Source organism: Labrus mixtus, chromosome 2, assembly GCF_963584025.1.
Source record: "Labrus mixtus chromosome 2, fLabMix1.1, whole genome shotgun sequence".
NCBI lineage: Eukaryota > Metazoa > Chordata > Actinopteri > Labriformes > Labridae > Labrus > Labrus mixtus.
Window position 1 is genome coordinate 8,563,132 of NC_083613.1, and position 21,730 is coordinate 8,584,861.

The following is a 21,730-nucleotide window of genomic DNA, read 5'->3' on the forward strand; positions in this document are numbered from 1 at the left end:
GGATTTTATTGGTTCAAAGTGTACGGGGGAGGGTTTATAACTAATTGGTTTTGATTATATGAAGGCTGAGAATTGCTTGGTTGGGTTGACTGACAGGTAGATGTTCTGTAGGTGTTTGCCAGGAGGCTTAAGGCCCGCCTTAGCTTCACGTCTTAGTTAGAAAGTTAGTCGGAGACAGCATTTCCAATAAGGATACTGCCATCGTTAGGCTTCAAAAGGCTGCTTCAGAAACCAATGGGTGATGTCACCGAGACAACGTCCATATTTTATACAGTCTATGGTAACAGAAACAAAATTAAAATGACAAACAACTGTCTCAACAGGTCAAATGCACACAATCCCCTAAAAAACAAACTGACGAAGGATTATGCTCATAACGCCCCACACACACACTCACACACTTCCCTTCTCTTTGATGTCTGGCATTTCTGTCCAAACTAAATCAAGTGCATACTGATCACAGATCTAAACAGATGCAGTCTCCCCCTCCACATACAGTACCACCATGTGCTGCTGATTTGATTGAGGAAGGGACATAAACAGGCGACAGTGATGGATTGTTAGAGTAGTTATGAGAGTGAGTGCAGAGTATGTTTTTAGTGTTTAAGTACATTAAGACACCCGCAGGCGACCTGAACCTCTGATTCAGCTTTCTGAGTATTCATCTTTTAGCTTATCATGGGTGGCTGTCTGCACCTATCAATCTCATTAGGTCATTAAAATAATATCTGGTTTTCTTTAAAAGCTGTGTGCAATACTCCAGAGAGGAAAGATAGATGGTCCTTCACACTCTTGGAGTCGTCCAAAAGACAAAAGCACAAAAAATAAATCACGTCTCTGTTAGCTGTTTTCATAAGAGTAGAAAAACATGCAGTGTGTGTGTGTGTGTGTGTGTGTGTGTGTGTGTGTGTGTGTGTGTGCTGATATGCATCTATACAATCAGGCCAAATTCTCTCTCTTTTTTCCTGCACTCAAGCATGAGAGAACAATTCCTGATCTTGCCCCGGTCCGTCGCTTCCTTTGGAGCTGTGCTTTCTGCCCTGGAGTGAAATGTTCGTCCAATGTATCCGTTTATTCAGTGATAAATAGAGTCCAGTCCGATTGAAAATGCTTCCGATATGTGGGAGTGATTATTCTGCTGTGTGGCCTGTCTGAATGTTTCCTGAATTTAATAGGATTGTCTGTCTGAGATATAAAATTCAGGACTAATCGAAACATCTCTAGTCTTTTTATTACCAATTAATGATTTTATTAGGACAACAAAAGAACAAATGAGGAAGGATGATTAGTACATGTGAAGGAGTTCATATATGTACTCTGGAAGTATCTAATGGGAAACACAAAGACATTATCAAGCACTGATATTGCTTTAGTACTGAAACACTAACTGTGGTCTTTTTCAATTTAAATTCATGTCACATATAGAATGACTGATACATGCAGATAAAACACCCGGAGGGGACCAAAAATACCTTATAGCACACTTTACTACCTCCACCTACAACCCTACAACACACTCAGTCTCTCTCTCTCTCTCTCTCTCTCTCTCTCTCTTCCTTATGGTTTCTCTATCATTATTGATTTGCTCTTTGTTGTAAATGAAAATGTAAACACAAACAATATTTTAGCCCATTATGTTTTTCTGTCTGATCATCAAGGCCTCTAAGGCTCGCTATGGGAGACATACAGTAGAGAGAGCTGCGCTGTTACATGTCATCAGAATTCGTCTGATAACTCAAAGGAAGGAAATGGCTATTTATTTATTGAAAAAATGTTATTACCTTTAAATTCACATGAACTCTCAACACTCTTTAGTTTTGCTTCTGATTAAGACAAAAAATGAAGTATTGTTTACTGATGGAAAAGTGATTCTTTAAACTACAGTAAAGTATATATAAGTAGTTTTATTTTTAAAACATTTTTCCTTTAAACATTTCCTGCTTTTACTTTTTTTTATGTTAAAAATGCAGATTAATTTTTCCACCAAATACTTTCAACATAAAACTCTATAATAAAGCTTTGAGGTTTTGTTATTGATGATGAAATATATAGCTTTGGTTAATCACTTCCTGTTACTGGTTGACCGCTACACTAAAATTAAGTTACAAGACAACCGATTAATCTCCATGAAAACTCCAATAATGACATCCATGTGATGTGGCAGAAAGCCGAAGCATAATTTTCTAACTTTAAATTTTTAATTCAGTGTTAATTTTTTTTCAGTGTGTCAATTTTTAAATTACATTACACAAAATTGTCCAGCTTATTTTATTTTGAAACGCTCAATTCTAGTTTCTTAAATGTAATATAGTATTCATTTATTATTGAAAACAGAAAAGTAAGCTTCCATCTGCTGCTACAGCCAATCCAGCTGTTTGACGCTGTGTGAGACGTCACTCTTCCTCATGATTGACGTCAGCTCTAGCCAATCCCGTGGCTGTCCGTGTTTTGCACGAGCCAATGAGCGTCTGAGATGTAGTGTTTGCGGAAGTTGAGAACATCTTCTTCCGCACTGCCAGTTGCGAGCAGCGTTTTGCTGAAATTAGTTCCTTCTCCGTTACAAAATGTACAGATTAAATACCAACACATGTATTTTTTTTTTTGACGTGGATCCATATTGTGAAGAAAACAGTGACAAAATGAGTGCTTACTGACATTTCTGTTCACGTGTATCCAACGTGGGCCACTCCACGTCGCTCCTCGTTTGTCTCTCCAAACATATGCTTTAGGCTTTTTGTTTCCAACCATTACTGAACTTTAATCTGCTGATGCTTTGGATTACGGTGGTCTTGTTGCATTGAGAGTTAGCGGACTCTCCGGGCAGATTTACGGAAACATGAACCGGCCGAAGCGGCTCCGCAGTGAAGCTGAAACACCGACAGGAGGGCGGGAGGAGGAGGAGGAGGAGGAGGAGGAGGAGAGGGCTGCAGTGGATGTGGTCAGTGATACAAAGTCTCCCATTCATTGCTTTGATTTACTTATCTAAAGAGATTATACACGCAGTTGCAGAGATGCATAGATAATGCCACTTTCTTTTTCTCTGTTCTCTCTCCGGTTACATCTAAGCACACAACTATTTATGACATCTTAGGCTTTTTTTTTGTAAAAACTTGCGCTGTTGATGTTGCCTTGAAGCAATCTTCTGAGCTAACTATTTTCCCACAAAATGTCACCCTATATGATCTATGAACAATGATCTCCCTGAACTGATGTTGGTATTATCTTTCATTGGTTGTTTGTTCTTGTATTCAGGGGTAGCACTGACTGTAAGATATGTGTCTCTGTGTTTTGTGTACTCAGAGTATTGTCATGCCGATGTACAATGCATCGTGTTGGTTGGATGAATGTCTGCAGGCCATTTCACTCCAAGACTTCACAGGGACCATGGAGATCTCCGTCTTTGATGATGCAAGCACTGTAAGTTTGTTTATTCTGCTTATGAATATCTAATTCTATTGAGATCCTGGTTTAAATAGTGTGTGTGTGTGTGTGTGTGTGTGTGTGTGTGTGTGTGTGTGTGTGTGTGTCCTGCAGGATGACTCCAGGAAAGTTGTGGAGGGGTGGAGGGAGAGGCTGGAGGCGAGGAGTATCTCTTTGGTGATCTGTGGTCACGACTCGGCCCAACCCAGAGGAGGTGAGTCGACTTGAAGCAGCTTATCTTGTCCAGCTGTAGCTTCAGCAGGTTATTTCATTTGGGAAGCCACAAAAAGCAAAGTGAAAGGATAAATAAACAGAAAGTATCGATCAGACATGAGTTTATTATAATGGAGTAAAGGTCCATCAAGCCATTGCTCATAAATCAGGCATAATCATTCAATCTACACAAAACAAATCAAAGTTCTTTTACCAGGAGTTATAAGATATCTCTTCATAATTCTCCTGTTGGCTTTTGGTCCAGTGTTCAAAAGCAGGGACTTTCTTGTCTAGACATTTATTAAGTGTGTTTCTTCGGGATACGAGACACTCAACTCAGGATGATACGGTACGTATCACAATACTGGATTCACTAACTTTGAGTCCATAATGAAGTTGTGAATTGAATTAATGAATTGACACAAACACACATGTAAACCCGCACTGCTTTTTGTTCTGTCTTTTAGTGGGATATGCAAAGAACAAGGCGGTATCTCAGAGCTGTGGACAACACTTGTGCTTTCAGGATGCGGTAGGTGTATGTTCTCTGTGTTTCATTTCTACGTCCACATGTTGTTCATTAGCCACACAGTAGTGAGTCAAACACTGATCGGACCATATTGGTTTGTCCAAATATACAGTCTGTACATGGATACTCTCATACACAGTCAGCAGCTCAGTGACTGTTTGACAGAGCTGTCAGAAAACATGACTAATGAGCTCAGAGCTCAGAGCAGCGTTTGTTTGTGTGTGTGTGTGTGTGTGTGTTTTCTTGTTTGTGTTCACATGAGTGGCGGCTCAGTCTTTGAAACACAGAGCTTTGGTTGTTCTTCTGGAGGCTTAAATATCAAAAATACAAACACAACATCTAATCTCTGTTCATATGTAGGTACTTCAATTTTCCCTTTTATTTAAAACAATAATTAAAACCTTACAATTCCTCGTATTATTTAATACATACTCAGCATACCTTTTTTTCTTGTTTCCAAAACCAATAAAGAAATCGGCAGACGAGGATTCAAGTATAAAGCTCCCTCTGACTGGAACAATCAACATCAGAACAATACATTCACTACACCTTTTTAAGAAATCACTACTAGCTTTTCTCACAAAATCATGCTGCTGCTTCTAATGGTAATGTCCTCTAGCCCCTTTAATTTAATATTGTATATTTTGTCTTCTTGACTGCATCATATGTCACAATGTGTATCTACCTCTGATGGTTCTGTGTGGGTGCTGTGGCTTTGCGGGAGGGATATGTGGGCGGATGGGTGTGTGAGAGCCTTTATGTGTGTATGTTGTGCGTGACTATGTCTGTCTCACACTGTGCTGTTGTGTTTTTTTGTGTTGGACCGCCTCGAAAACGAGATCGTTCGTATCAACGGGGCCAGCCATCAAATAAACAGAATTTCTCACAAAGAGAATATTTTACATTTGACTGATTGAGTCAGAACATGTGTCAAGCTGTTTTCACACACACATGCAATACTGTCACATTGAAAACACACACACACACACACACACTCACACACTCTTAACCTCTGTCAAGTGTGTTGTTTTTAAATGTGACAGTTTGATGTCTACTTCATGAGACAGTTGGATGTGCGAACACCTCCTTTAAATCACACACACACACACACACACACACACACACACACACACACACACACATTCCTGAAATCCCTGATAATTACTGGACAGGCTGCTTCAGATCTTCCTGAGTTGTTTATTCACATATGTTCCTCACAGCGTGAAGTTTTCCCTGTCAGACAGGAGGGGACAAGACATGATGTAAAAAAAAAAAGATGCTGCCAAAACCGATGATGAAAATGACAGACTAAGCGACGGAGTCTGCCGCTTTAATTGCAGATTTTTGTCTTGTTACGTCTACTGACACAAGTGGAAAAGAACATACGGACACTAGTGCACTGGTCGTGTGTTTTAAACATCATCACCACCCTTTCTACTCGCTCAAGAGGAATTAAAATTTATATAACCTGCTGCGCTCAAACATCAGCTCACCCCGAATTCAATCAGAAAAGTTACCAGGGGCCTGTCAGGAAAAACTCTTGGTAAAGTCAGGGGGCAAAATGTGGCTGTTTGGCACACCACAAAGATTTTGGGGTATTTCGGAGTTTTGTTTATTTTTGAAAACACCATCAGGGACTATTTTCTGCTCATGCACTATTTCTGGAATAAAAATGTGACAACATAAGATTGCTTTCTCAGAAAACCCTCAACTTCCAGTTTTCTCTCACATTTCTCTCTTCCCTTTTAGTTCTCTAAGCTATTTATATCCCTGTGCTGTTTCCTCTGAAACCTTAAATTACCTTTTTGTTTTTAGCTCCCCATTTCGATCCCCCCCCACCCCCCCCCCCCCCCACCCCTCCCCCTTTTTCACTTCAGCTTTTTTTCCTCTCACGTAGTCGATGGAAATGATGTCTTGTAATAACCTTCATGGTGAACACAGAGGCTCCCTAAATCAAAATCAGGAACCTCCTCACTGTGAGGCAACAGCACAAATCACTGCATTGCCATGCAGCTTAACCAGTAATGAAATTTCTTATTTTTTAAATGTGCCTAAAGAGCCAAATTCCCGTACACAACTTACTGAGAGTCATTTAAAAAAGTCAACAAATGGTGTTAAAAGAGCTCAGTCTGTGCTGAGGCTACTTAGGTGTGGAATCCAGGAGTGACTTAGCTGATCACAGTAGTTTGCAATCAACCTTAAAGGTGTGATATGGGACATGGAGATCTGTTTGTTGTTCTCAGTTCTGTGTTCACACTGAAGTGACGGCGCTTCCTTCAGCTTGTTTTTGTTTCATACTCATTCACTCATTCCTGTTTCATACATTTTTTTATTCACGATACTCCGCCCTGTCCAACTGTTAGCGCTGCCACCATGCACGGGAAGAGAGATGGCCCCGCCCACTCAGTGACGCTGTTTGTAGAGGCATAATAGCGACGTTATGTTGCAAGAGAACAATTCAAAATGAACCAACAGATTTTCCAAAACCCCCACATTATTTTTTTTTAGCCTAAAAAGAAACAGATGACCAAATCAACTTTGAGATACAAATCATAACTTGAAAGTGACCACAGACTCTTGTTTTTTTTATGTTTATATGACTTGTCTGCTGCTCTCGGCCTAAGAAACAGAACACAAGGGGCGAGTTAAGTGTACAGACAGGAGGGGAGGAGGAAGACCTTAAGGATGAAGGACTAGTGTCCCATGAGAGCATTTAACGTTATTTATACCTCAGAGCAATAACAAACAACAAATACTCACAACCTACAGACAGAAGACTTTAACTTAAAATGCATTTACAACTGAATATTTTACACATTAATGTCAAAATATATACAGAAAAGAAATCCAATTTAAATGAATATTATAGTCATGATGTGAGATTTATGCTTAAATAAAACAGTGTGTAAAAAATGCTCAAAATGACAGCAACAATATCTGCTGCTCTCTACACAAATATGCACACTCCTGTGTAGTTCATCTTTTTTGTATGTCCACTCAGTGGTTATATCTATATATGGAAATGAATTATATTCTGCTTCTAGCCTCTTTTACAGTAAATACTTTAATTGTATGGTTTTTATGCTCTTGTATTTTTGTGTGTTGTTCTTATGTGTTTCCAGTGATTGGATTGGCCTCATAGTGAGTTTATTATTCTCCAGTGACAGTGGGGGTCCCCAGTGTCAGGCATCCTTATGTTGGGGGTTGCAAGCTGAAACGCTTGGGAAGCCTTAACATAGACGATGGTCTTCTTGTCTTTTATACCTGTAGGAGGACAGCGACACCCACAGTACATTCAAAGCATTACATGTAGACAATTGCATTGGAACCTCTCATTAAGAACTTAGAAATGTCATTCAGAGCGATAGGGAACATTCAACACAGAAAAAGAAACAGAAAAGCTTTTATAAATTAAATGTTTTATGTTCTAAATCCAACATTTCTGTCCTCCAGGATGACGTTATGTTGCCCCAAAGAGTTCGGCTGCAGCATGAGGCTTCTCTCCTCCAACCAAACTCTGTAAGTTCCCCTCACACATTAAGTATTCGCTTACTCACTTCCTTCCCTCACTGTTGCCCTGTGACCATCGGACCAACTCCTCCCTGAAGATCAAAAATACTCATGTTGTTTTTGTGAGCGAGCGCGTGTGTTTGTGCTTCCATGCAGTTGGCATGCAGAACAGTGTGAGTATCCGGTGTTGATGCTTTCCGGGGGCCTGCCGGGTCAGAGGTTAAAGGTTGTGTGTGTGAGGGAAGTGAGGGAGACAGCGTGGAGACAGCAGGCCTGCTGCCGTGCACAAACAACCCACCTCTCTCTGTTACAGCTGTCATTGTTCCTGGTCTTGGATAAAAAACATTGATCCTTCTGTTTAAACTGTCTGTATATCTAGAACTCTTTATGCTTTTCACTGACCTCTATCTTCTGAAATTGGGTGTTTAAATGTGAAAAAAAAAAAAAAGAGGGAACAGCTGATATGGCACTAGCTGTTTTCACACACACACACACACACACACTCCTGAAAATGTCTACTTTCTTTTTTCACACATGGCCTCACAGCCTCAAGAAAGATGGCGGTCAAAGCTTCAGAGTCTATAAATAAGCATCAAAATGTGAATCACAGGATTGACAGATTGTGCTGGGCGAACTTGAGGAAGCTACAGGCGAAAGACGTTGTTCGCTCAAAATAAAATACAGCTATACGTTTTTTTTTCAGTGTGCCACAGAGTTTTGATTCATTTTTTCACGGTATGCTCCTGCAACCGTGCACACCTCAGAACGTACAGGCTGTGCATGAGGTTCCCCTGTTGGCCACTGAGACTACGTTTACTGTTTAGTTTTTACATCAACAACGTGGTGTTTTCTGATGCGCTTATTGTTTCAGTTTAAAACAAACTTCTTACAATTTGAAATAAATTTGGTCTCAGAGAGCAGCGACATTGATGCGTCCTGATTGTTTGTTAGAATGTCTAAGTGGACTCTTATTCTGAAGGCTGTAAACTTTTACCCAGCGATGCATGAAACTCAACGTTTACCTTTATGTCAACACATTTCTAAAAGAAGAAGCGTTGTCATGTTCGTTTTTGTGTCTGTGTTTTCATGACAGCTGGTTGGATGTAAAGTTCGGAGAGTTCCAGAGGGATCTACTGAGCGTTACACTCGCTGGATCAACACAATCACACAGGACCAGCTCACCACACAGGTAGATACCTGCAGCTCGGTGCATTAGATGCGTGTGTGTGTGTGTACTCATAATAGGGTTGTCACAATAACTTTGATTCTTGAAAAATCTAATGATTCATGTTTCAATACCACAGCAACATAAATACAAGTCCTAGGCATCCAATATTGGATCATTTCTTGTATTTAAATACAAAAGAAATCCAAGCCAACTCCTGCACACCGTCCAAATTGCATAAATACGTTGGAAAACGTTGTTAGTATATTTGTGCACAATGCTCTCTCTCTTAATAGCAGCTTGATATTAAATAAATGACTGAAAATGTAAAGTTTTTTAAAGCTGCAGTATTTTCAAAACTATCAATCATTCATAACAGAGTTTATGGTTTGTTTTTCACATTTTGATAACATCGACTCCCACTGTGAGTGTTTATGTGTGAGAGGTCATGTGCCAGGCAGCAGCCCGGTCAGATAGAAACAGGATACATACCTGCCGTCTGCAGTTTCCACGGAAATGTGTCAGTGGACTGTATGGACCAACACAGCATCAACCTGACCTCTCTGCTCGTGTCCCTCCCTCCAGAGGAAACAGGTCACACTGCCAGCTGTCCGCTGAGCGCAGGCCACAGGGGAAACAGTGGGCAATGGAAAAGTTCATTTATCAGACAAAACGTTTCTGCAGGCTTACTATAAGGACTCTGTTTTCTTGTGATCTGACAGAAAACATTTTTATATATCCAGAGCTTTGATCCGACCTGCTTTGTGACATGAAAGCACAACACTTTAGCATTTTCAAACAAATCCATCACCACCAGAATTCAAAGGCTTTGCGTCAGCTTTTTACGTCAGCTTCTTCACTCCAGCGGATAATTTTTTTTAAGAATTAGTTTTAAGACACAACACAGAAAAAACTGCTCACTTTCCCTCCTGAACAGGTGAGCTCCACTTTCTCCCTCTATGTCAATGAATCCCTTTGTCTTCCACTTCAAAACAAATACAATGGCACAAACTCATGGAGGGCCAGGAGGAAGTAGTTTGGGGTCACAATGACTGAACGCTGCAAAAGTTACAGGAGACAGCTCGACTTGTCACAGTAGGAAAATCATGGGTGTTATTTATAACGTATAATCGCTCTGCTCCATTCAAGTCTCCCAGTTAGCCGAAACTAAGACCTTGAAACTGAAAAGAGCCTACATGCAACGTTACCGCGCTGCTACTATGAGATGCTATCTGTTCACTGTGCTCGTTTACATTCCGGTAGTAGAGCAAATAGAGCAGGTCCATTAATCAGCGCTACAGCATCAACTAGTGGTGAGGGGCTGCGTTGCAGTTTGAGAACAACATTTGACCGGCATCGAGGGTCAAACATATTAATAATTAGTTTAACCGAGTAATTCTGGTGTTGACTAGAGAGTCGACCAAACGCGCACATCCCTAACGTCCTAGTCCTTCTTTTTTCATTGTTAATGATCCTAGTTGGCTCAAAAATGAGCCAACTAGGATTTCTGCCATGCACTGGCTGTTTTTTTCTAGCTTTGGAAACTTGTTAAACCTTTGGATCAACAAGCCAAAGACTTTAAAAAATAATGGCAGCCTGACTCTGCATCCATCCATTATCTACAGGAAGTTTTACTCCTCGTCCAGAGTGCATTTTGCGCTAGAAGTCCTGTGAGCCTTAGTGAGGACACAGCAGGAAATACTCAGGAAATTTTACCGCGAGTGAGCGGGAGGGGTGATGACGCCTAAGAGAGGCACCAAAACTTGATTTATTTTATTTTTCAAAAGGTTCTTCTCGGCTCTTTCATTGCTATTGGGAATATGTCAAACTACACGTGGCGTTGATACAAAGCCAAAGTCTGACTCTGTTGCTTCATCCGCCTTTGTTGCATCATTATTTTTAAGCCGTGTTCTACCTCCTGTGATTCAATCATAAGTACAAGCCTATTTCCTAACAATATGGGACGTTGTGTAAAATGTAAACTAAAACAGAAGGAGACGATTTGCAAAACATTGAAACCACACATTGAAATTGAAAATAGCACAAAGACAACATTTCAAATGTTAAAACTGAGAACGGTCATTGTTCTAAATTGTTTTAAAAACAAAATCTGGGACAGGGTCATGCTTACCCCTCCCTTGAATCGCCCCGAGTAGACCACTTTCTGTCATATTACACACATACACATATAAGACGAGTGTTTTACCATTCTTGCCTCATGTAGGATTTCAGATGTTCAACAATTCAGACCTCCTTTTTTTTTTTTCAAACATGTAGTCCACATTAAATTCAGAATGAGCATAACATTTTTCCAAAATAGTCTAAGTTTCAACATTGGATAGTCTTTGTGCCATTTTTAATCTAATATGGGGTTCCAATTTTTCACAAATCATCACATTCTGTTGTTATTGACATAAAACACAACAAGCCAAATACTTAGGATACAGGGGTTTGGAGTAGTTATCTCCAAAATCAGACATCTCAAATGACAGAATCTGGCTATGTGGGCTGATACTACAACTAAACTGATGACACAGCCACGTCAACTCAAAGTGTAAGCATTCCTACTTGGTACGCCAATAGTATGAAATTATTCTGCACTATTCCTATCCATTTTGTAATGGTTAAGTCGATCATGACCTTTGCATACCATACTTCCAGCTCCTATTGTCTACTTTCACCTTATGAAACAGTCACATGAATCACTAAATGATAACCAGGCCAGTCACAGCGTAATGAAACCACCGGCTGCTTTTCCATTTATGTAGAGATGGAAGTCTACTGTTGCTGTCGTCTGCACAAAACACACAGTCACCAAGGATACAAGACAACCTGGACCCAGTCTCTCTCTCTCTTCAGCACACACACATACACACACACACACACACACACACACACACACACACACACACACACACACACACACACACACACACACACACACACACACACACACACACACACACACCACACACACACACCACACACACACTCACTTACAGTCTGCATAACTCCTTAGCAGACATTCCAGGATATTCATGTGATATTAAGTTTCATGGAGCATGAGAGTGAGATCATACATTGATTCTGCAGGCTTAAAAGCAGCTCCTTTTACCTACCCTTTCTCTTTCTTCACTTCATCTCCCTCAACTTTCAGGTTTCAGGGTTAAGAAACAGAATCTAACTGAGTTAAACCAGAGATTTACCCCGAGTAGTGCTGGTTTAACCCGATCCAGAGCTGGACCCTGGGTGTTCATCTGTTGGTCATTAGATATGGTTATCCTAAACCTCCCCTACCCCGCTGACTCTCCCTCTCTGTCCCCTGGTTTCCCAGAACTCACTTTTATTCCTCCTATTCATGCTCTTGGCCACAGCATACATCTGCAAAATGTTGCAATATCACAACAGAAAGGAGAGGAGTTGTACGTAGGTGGACACACAAACACACACAAAATCACTAGATTCTGCCCAGCTGTTCATCGAGCTGAATCCAGATGTTTTTCACAGTTTTCATCTGTGATTCATTTCAGTTTGACAGTTTTTTTCTACTTCAACTTTGAATAGTCACACACACACACACACACGTGCACATGCACATGTTAACACATGGCATGTGAAACACAGTGACGTAGCTGGACAAAGGAGCAGATCAACCTGGAATGACCCTCCTGTTCAACAACATTACTGCTCAGATCACACAAACACAAAGGAAAGGAGGGAGAAAAAAGGGTTGGGGTCTGGAGAGAGGGATGGGCATGAGTTCTGGATGAAAAGAAAAAGAAATATAGACGCCGTAAAATGGTCCTTGTATGAAAGACGTTTGGATTAGAACGAGAAAGAAAGGCCAAAACAAGCTCATTCGTCAAAGATCAAGTGAGAGGGGATTGAAGAGTGTGTCCTTCCCCTGCACACTCCAGGAATCACACACCTCTGTGAGAGAGCACATGTGGCTGCACTCTAACCTATTTTGTTTGCAGGATTAGACTTTAACTTTTGCAGATTCCATCTCTGCCCCAAAAACCAAGTGGGAAATTTCCCTGAGCCACCCGCCAAATACTTTTCAAGTAGAGCTGTGTGCAGGTTTGTTTGAGAGAGGAAGAGAGATCTTATTGATGTGTATTCAGCAGAGGAGGAATCTATTTACATATTGTAATAATAAGCAGGATTTGATTGTCAGACTTGAATTGTACGAGGTGGTTTTATATTTGAAATAAGGAGACTTTCATTTAACAAAAAATAAAAAATGTCATCCTACTCACAGCCTAATTACGTGTTTACAATACAATATGGTACCATACAATAACGTAGAATATGATACATTCCAAGGTACAAAATGATACTAAACAATACTATACCATACCACACCATATCATATCACACCAAACCATAGTAAATAATAACATACCATACTAAACAATGTCATACCACACCATACCAGATAATGCAATACCATACTAAACAATAACATACCATACCATGCCATATGTTATGATACCACACCAAACCATAACTAATAATACCAAATCACACCACACCATACCAAACCATACCATACCATACCATACCAAACCATACCATACCATACCATACCATACCATACCATACCATACCAAACCATACCATACCATACCATACCATACCATACCATACCAAACCATACCACACCATACCATACCAAACCATACCACACCATACCAAACCACACCATACCATACCAAACCATACCACACCACACCATACCAAACCATACCATACCATACCAAACCATACCAAACCATACCAAACCATACCAAACCATACCATACCATACCATACCAAACCAAACCATACCACACCATACCAAACCATACCATACCATACCATACCATACCATACCATACCAAACCATACCATACCAAACCAAACCATACCACACCATACCAAACCATACCATACCATACCACACCATACCAAACCATACCATACCATACCATACTATACCAAACCATACCATACCAAACCATACCACTCCACACCACACCAAAACAAAACAAAACAAACCATACCATACCATACCAAACCAAACCAAACCAAACCATACCATACCAAACCATACCACTCCACTCCACACCAAAACAAACCATACCATACCAAACCATACCATACCATACCAAACCAAACCAAACCAAACCATACCATACCAAACCAAACCAAACCATACCATACCATACCAAACCAAACCAAACCAAACCATACCATACCAAACCATACCACTCCACACCAAAACAAACCATACCAAACCATACCATACCATACCATACCAAACCAAACCAAACCATACCATACCAAACCAAACCAAACCATACCAAACCATACCATACCATACCATACCAAACCAAACCAAACCATACCATACCATACCATACCAAACCAAACCAAACCAAACCATACCATACTATACTAAACCATACCACACCACAGCACGCCACACCAAAACAAACCATACCACACCATACACATGACAACAGGACAGGACAACATCAGCAAAGAGATTAGAAATATGGCTTTGTCAAATTGGCGCCAATATGGACACAACCTGAAAGTTCCACACAGGAGCTTTAAGTTGTACCTTAAAGGTCAAGGTGTGATCGCTCATATCTCTCGTGCTTCCCAGACCCAAAACACAAACTTTATTCAAATAGAGCAAGACAAATGATCAAATTAGTTCCCTGAGTAAGCATCTCAATGGGGCTTTCCCACATTTTCTTATAAACAACCTTTTTATGTTTTGACAACAGAATGTATTCTTTAAAAAAAACCTGTTTTCTCATTGACTGGACACTGAGTCTGGACACCTGCTATGACTGATAACACGTGCATTTGAATTGTATTCATCCAAACATTCTGTGTCATAATGTGATCTGCTCTTGTGTCCCAGTTGTACACATCTCATGGGCCCACAGTCATCATGCCTACGTGGTTCTGCTCAAGGGACTGGTTTCTGAAGGTGGGACCGTTTGATGAGGGAGGCAAGGTAAGAGTTTACACCCAAACTTTTTCCAAAGCCTTCTTGTGCAGTTTTTCTGTCGTAGAAAGTCTTCACTTACTTTGATGATTCCAATTGACATGAATCCAACAATAAGTCCATCCTGAATTAACTTTCTTCCTCTGCCCGTGTTCATATTAAACAAACATTAATGTTGGCTGGTTCCAAATCTCTTACCATTGCCACCGTCAGATTTATACAGGGATAAAAATAGGTCTGCTTTCGTATCCACAGCCATCTGTTTCCCTCTGGTTAGTAAGTCTGTGTAACTGTCAGGGCTTCATCTTTCTACAGAGATAGCAAGGTGTATCGTTACTTTCAAGGGAATAGAAAAAATTTCTAACAAGGTTAGCATAGACTAGCCTAACTTTATAAATTGTGTTCAGGTGACAAAGGCTGAGCAAGACTTCTGAAAATCTGGGCGGATTTACTCCCAATTCAGCTCTTTCATTAATTGGATGGTAAATCAATATTCTGGTAATTTGAGGAGTTTTTTATATATTTATATTTTTCTCCAGGGGGGACACAATTTGGAACAGATGAACCGGGATGTTAGATGGATCTTTTCATTTGCTAGCTTGATGCTAAAACATAGAGAAAAATGCCATTCACTGGCTAACAGAATAAGTTTTGCAAACTTCACTTTTGAATCAGAATTGATCTATATTACTTCACATGTTCCAAAAACAACACCATATGCACTCGTACTAACAGACCTACTGTACATTTCCTAAACTCTGTGGACACAAACTTAGAATATATGCTGACTTATAAACAGTCAGTAAACAGCAAGGCATGAAGTAACACGCCCCTTATGAGTCAGTTCATGGGACGTATCCCCCGGCTACATGACCGGGTGTGTAGTGCGTTCAGGGTTGCATATTCACTGCGCCCATCGTAGTTTCTATCTCTTGTATTGAAGAGGAGCAAACGTGCTTGTGCAATTTATAAAAAGAGTCAATGGAGGCCCCTAGCGGCAAGGCTTTTAAAATGATACATGTTACGCCTTTATGTAAAACAATTTTTAAAAAGTCTTGCTTCACCCTCCTTCCTCCTGTGCAGGGTGTCCCGGAGGACTTACTCTTCTTCTACCAGAGTATCCGCCAAGGAGGGGGCGTGGCCAGAGTGGACGAGTGCCTGCTGGTGTACCGTTACCATGAGAAGGCTACAACACACTCTGTAACAGAGTCAGTCTCAACGTCGGCAGCACACACACACACGCACACACACACATACACACACACACACACACGCACTCTCATATAAACACACACATTCATAGTTGGACACAGTGTTGATCCTCCACCTACTCACAGCTGCCCACCAGAATCCCAGATTTTCTCAGGGCTCAATACTCTCACACACAAATATGCACATATACACACACACATACACACACCGGCATGTCTTCGTAATCTTGAGATTTTTGGAAAATGTTTTTGGAATTCTAAAAACTTTCCCAGCACATGAATCGGGAATTTAAACCTGTTTTTTTCTCTGTGGTATGTTGAGTTTCTCAGACATGAGAATGTGTGTGTGTGTGTGTGTGTGTGTGTGTGTGTGTGTGTGTGTGTGTGTGTGTGTGTGTGTGTGTGTGTGTGTGTGTGTGTGTGTGTGTGTGTGTGTCTGTGTGTGTGTGTGTGTGTGTGTGTGTGTGTGTGTGTGTGTGTGTGTGTGTGTGTGTGTGTGTGTGTGTGTGTGTCTGAAGGACCTGACACCCCTGCTGTGGTCTGTTTTTCAGCAAGGTCATGAAGTGGGTGCAGGTGTGTGTGCCTTAATGGTAAAAAACACAGAAGAAGAAGGTCTTTCCTTCCCTCCCTCCCATCACACCTTCCTTCTCTTTCATCCCCCTCTTTCCTGTTATCCCTCCTTCCTTTCCTCCTTTCTTCCTTCCTTCCTTTCTTCCTCCCCTGCTTACGTCCACATCTCGTATATCTTCCCGTGTTGACGCACTCCTTCACACTTCATCCTCCTCTCAGTCTTCATCTATCACCTGTCTATTTTGGGACGTCTATTTCAAGCTCGCCTTGCCTACTTTCCACTCTCCCCCTCTTCTTGTCACCCCTTTACATCCACAGCTTACCTACTTCCTCTCTTTAGTCAAATAAAACCATCATCTTCTTGCTGCCTCTCACACCGGCACACATCTAGTTGTAAAGAGTGGCCGAGGCGGGAAGTGTGTTTTTTAACTGAGAAAACACAGAAAAAAAGATTCTAAATGGGAGCTAATCTGCTAGCTGTGTATGAGGAAGTGTACCAGAGTGTGTGTTTGTCTTTTTGTTCTGTGTGGTATTAGGGGGATGAGGGCTTCAGCATGTGTACACAGATACAGTTTATAGTAAATCTCTGCCATGTTTCTGCCATGTGTTACAATCAAAGCTTGTATTGAGATTCTGAAGAGACCACCCGCGCTCCACTGTGGTGGTGGGTTTGAGTTTGTTTGTCATATGAGGCCCAGTGTTAGGCCAAGTGAGACGCTCACATCAAAAGACGAGAGCGGAGAACCTCCTGTGAACGTGTCTGTGTGATTACTCAGGACCAGTGCATGCTTATGTATGTGTGTGTGTGTGTGTGTGTGTGTGTGTGTGTGTGTGTGTGTTAGCGAGCTAAAGCTAGTGGGAAGGGGTTAAGCGCATGAATAGAGTGAAAAAGAGCAATCTGAATGTAAAGATGTGTCTGAGGCTAAATCCCAAACACCACACTCAGAGACTCGTGGACTTAAAGGTGTGTTCCAGCTAAGTGTGTGCGTGCTGTGTCCCACTGTTAAATCTGTGTTGATGCCGACTTTTAAACAGCAAATTATGAGCTTTCCTGTGGGACTCACCCTGAGTCCGGCAGACATTTTGGGCAGAACCAGACTCACGGTGAACAGTCATCTGCAAAATCTGTGCTGGGCTTGAAAAATGGGATAGATGGAGATGCAGTATCCTCAATATGTAAATAAACAGCCTTGTTAACTTCTGTGGTCATTTGTAACAGATTTGCTGAGTTGTTTGAGTTTTTCAGTCAAAAATAAATCACATTAATATTTATGTTTTTATTGACTTTTGATAGTGTGCTGGAAGTGGGGCTTTTTCCTTTTAATATAATGACACATCTTGTGTCAAGGCAACGTTAAATGTCAAGATATTTTGTCCCATACCTCGTTCTTTGCATATTTCTCAAAACCATAACCTACTTGGGAAAAACAAATCCAGACTTTTCTGCTTCGAGAATATCTTCACACAATGTGCGGCATGTGGTTACCCTACCACAAATCTCTGAAGCGATGTAACAAAAATTCCCAATGTAGCAAGCTGTTAGCATTGAATCACTTAAAATAAGACTTATTTTGAGTGTGCTGCATTGTTTTCTTTTTTTCTTTGTCCATCCACCTCTCATAATCTTCTCAAGGGAAACTATTTGGAAGCTGCGGGTGGACTTCCTGCAGGAGAGAGTTCTCGGCCAATGGGAGAGCTTCACCATATGGAACGCAGGAAAACAGGGACGAAAGCTGTACCGAAGCCTCAGCCCGACCAATCAGGAGAAGGTAGGTTACCTCAAGCTGTGCAATCAGATGAAGGCCCTTAAAAATGTGTACTTTCAGCTTCCTTTGACGTTTTGATTCATCTATCAGGTGAGGGCTTTCTGTGATGTCGATGAGAACAAGATCCAGAAAGGATTTTACACGTATGAGGAATCCAAGGTGAGTTTTTTTCCATGTAAAAACAAGGTCTCAAATGACGGTCAACCAAACACTTAAGATGAGTGACCTGGATTTTTGTAAATAATTGTCTTGTTCTTATTGGTTTCCCTCCAGCAAAGACCAAAGCCCAAAATCCCGGTACTGCACTACAAAGACGCCTCGGCCCCTTTCATTGTCTGCGTTAAACTGGTGAGCAGAGCGCGTGTTTGTGTGTTGTATGTTTGCTGTTCCTGACCGCCTGTCCCTCAGGTCTGTAATCTAAGTTAACAACATAATGACCAAGGGTGTGTGCCGGGCACAGGACATCACACACACACACACACACACACACACACACACACACACACACACACACACACACACACACACACACACACACACACACACACACACACACACACACACAGAAGCTGTCAGGAAATGGGTCGAGCCAGCAGCCTGATCTTCGATCACATTCAGATGTTTTTGCCATTTTTCAGTTTAGCACTTTAGTATTTGAACTCTCTGACAGTGTTCAAAGCTTTATCTTGGCCATCTCCTTTGATAATCATTTCTTCTTTTAGTTCATTTTTTTAAAAAGTATATGCATTAAAAAGACACACGCACATGTGTAAAAATCCTGAGAGTCACTAATTGCCTATTCACCACCTATCCAGACTCAGACATCAAAATCTAGAGTGACCCCACCTACGGGTGCTGCTAATTGCTCAATTATGGTAATTGGACGAAGTAATCACAGTGAGAGGACACAGCAGACCTGGACTCCATCATTCCCTCTCTCTGGTGTTCTGTATGACGCACACACACTAACACACACAAAAACACCTGGACTCAATCACACAAGGTTATTTTTTTTTCATATCGAGATGTGGATAACTACTACAACAAATATACAAATCATTTCAACTCTGTGCTGTTCCAGTTAAAGCAGGAGTGCTGGTGCTGAGTGTGAATGTCTTTGACCTGTTTATAACCTTCAACATCACTTCAGTTTAGTTCAAGTAGACAGAGCTGCTTTAAAGAAACACAGCAGTAGAAGAATGGTCTTTGTAACATGCTTCCTATGATGACTCTTAGTGTGGAAGTTTTACTCGTGCATGTTTTTGTTTCGTTGTTTCATCTGTAGGACATGACAGGAGGCGTTCTGGAGGAAAACCTTGACTCTCTGCAGCTCAAAGAAGGAACAGATTACTACCATTTCAACTGACGGCCTTCAGCACTGCAGAAGAAAAGGAGTAGCTCTGCAGCTTTTAAGAGGTTAAAAGGGACCCAGGGGATTACTGGATTACTCACTCCAACTCAAAAGGAACTGAGAAACAGGCAGATGAAAACAGGAAGAGAGTGAAATGAACACTGGGAAGGTTATAGTGGGAGTTTTAGAGGCACTAGAAACCAGTACAGGGTTGCTCCAGCTGTCCGTAAATTCAAACACCTAGTTCCAACAAAATATCTGATTTAGGACGGAGTTTCACAAACTGTTAGCTCGCTCCCGCTTGTCAATCAGGTCAGCTACACGCCTTATTGTTTATTTGTTTTTTTTTATAAATTTTGGGGCCCTTTTTGCCTTTACTGGATAGGATACAGGAAATGTTGGGAGGAGAGAGCGGGGGACGACACGCAGCAAAGGGCCGAGGTCGGACCCCAACCCACGGCTAAAGCTCCCGCACAGGTGGTGCACAACACAACCACTAGATCACCTTTGACCTGGAAGCTTATCCTTCATAAAATCCTTCATAAAATCAAAACAGATTAGTTATCCCATTATTCAACCCCTGTGCAGTGTAAAAACAGGCTTTTTTTAATGGGGTGTGTATGTGACTTCCAGTGCTTCTGCAGCCAGCCTCAAGTGGACACTCGAGGAACTGCAGGATTTTGTACTTCTGCATCGGCTTCATTTTTCAACACTGGAGGTTGCTGCTTGGTTCACGATAGGCAGCACTGTAACGATCACTGTAGTGAGAAAAATGTCTTTCACTGGTTGGTCACATTTAGTTAAAACCTAATTTCTGCTATTTTGATATATTATCTACGTTAAGCTCGACTAGTCAAGATGAACATTACATCTCCATGGTAACCAAACAATGACACACCTTCAGTTACAAACTGTCTAGTTTCAATGTGGGGCCTACTGTGGATTTTTAACTCAAACTTAAGACTGAACTTCAACAGAGCTGGTGCAACAGGCCACAGGTAATTTTATTTTTGACCTTTCATAAAGAACCAGACGAGATCTCTCCCCACCTTCCCCCACCCAGTCGTTGTGCCAAGCCAGTCTAACCGTCTGTCCTGGCTGTAGTTCATATTTAATTAACTGACAGCTATCAGAGTTGTATCTCATGTAATGTGAATGAAGAAGAAGAATATCGTCATTTTTTAAATGTTAAACTATTACTTTATATAGCATGAACTCGGCTTGTTCAGGCTGATATAAATTACCATGGAGTAAAATTGATATGAAAGATGGCAACAAAAAAAGACACCGTGAACAGATTGTATTATAACTTAAAGAGTCTAAAGCCCTTATATTGTAGAGGACAGCTGTCTACACAAGCAGGAAAGACAATTACCCATGTCAACCATGGGGAAAATCAAATCCCAATGTTTTTTTTTAACCTGTTTACTTAAATCCTTTGCACACTGAGTTTTTTCTGTAATTTTTTTGGATCTGTAATCCAATAAAAAAAACATTACAGACAGAAACCTTCCAAATGGAGTACAATGCATCTATTTTTCTATTATTAGCGAGAATTTGCAGAATGAAACAAAATGTCTCGTACTCATCGAACAGAGTCTTCAAGCAGTGAAGATGATTTTTTTTTATGGTTCTCCTACCCCTTGAAAAAATAAAACACTGGGTCCATCCACTCCTGAAAACAGGAGAAGAGCGAGGAGAGTTTCACCTGTTGATAAAGGAGTTGAAGAATTATCCCGATCGCTTCCAGGGTGTCGGTGGTCCGGTTTGATAAGCTGTTAACTATACTGCAAGCACATGTCCATCACCAATTTCCACGAAGCAATTGATCCTGAACAGCAGCTTGTTGTACAGTATGTTTGAGGTAAGGACACAACCACACACACAGTGGTGGAGTTGGTTATCTCTTAACCAGAAGGTTGGGGGTTCAATCCCCAGCTCCTGTAGCCACATTAACCCCAACGCTCCTTCATCAGCAGTATGAATGTGTA

The 21,730-nt window shown here is 41.0% G+C and overlaps 1 protein-coding gene and 1 long non-coding RNA gene across 3 annotated transcripts; one reads left to right on the top strand and one right to left on the bottom strand.

Annotated features, from left to right (window-relative positions):
- Positions 1–2,502: 2,502 nt before the first annotated feature.
- Positions 2,503–2,933, bottom strand: LOC132983371 (uncharacterized). The gene is made up of 2 exons (XR_009674836.1): positions 2,656–2,933; positions 2,503–2,536 (listed from the first exon to the last, which is right to left on the bottom strand). It is a non-coding gene; the product is annotated as an uncharacterized LOC132983371 (long non-coding RNA).
- A 367-nt stretch (positions 2,934–3,300) lies between these two features.
- b3gntl1 (UDP-GlcNAc:betaGal beta-1,3-N-acetylglucosaminyltransferase-like 1) lies at positions 3,301–21,037 on the top strand. Of its 2 annotated transcripts, none has more exons than XM_061049646.1 (11): positions 3,301–3,417; positions 3,535–3,634; positions 4,101–4,165; positions 7,616–7,681; positions 8,766–8,861; positions 14,755–14,850; positions 15,925–16,049; positions 18,256–18,391; positions 18,479–18,547; positions 18,662–18,736; positions 19,674–21,037. In XM_061049646.1, the coding sequence occupies exons 1-11, from the start codon at positions 3,310–3,312 to the stop codon at positions 19,752–19,754; spliced, it is 1,017 nt and encodes a 338-aa protein (XP_060905629.1). In that variant the 5' UTR covers positions 3,301–3,309; the 3' UTR covers positions 19,755–21,037. The 2 variants fall into 2 exon arrangements, with proteins under 2 accessions (XP_060905629.1, XP_060905621.1); XM_061049638.1 differs by having other exon boundaries at positions 3,306–3,417; positions 15,925–16,061.
- The last annotated feature ends 693 nt before the right edge of the window (positions 21,038–21,730 follow it).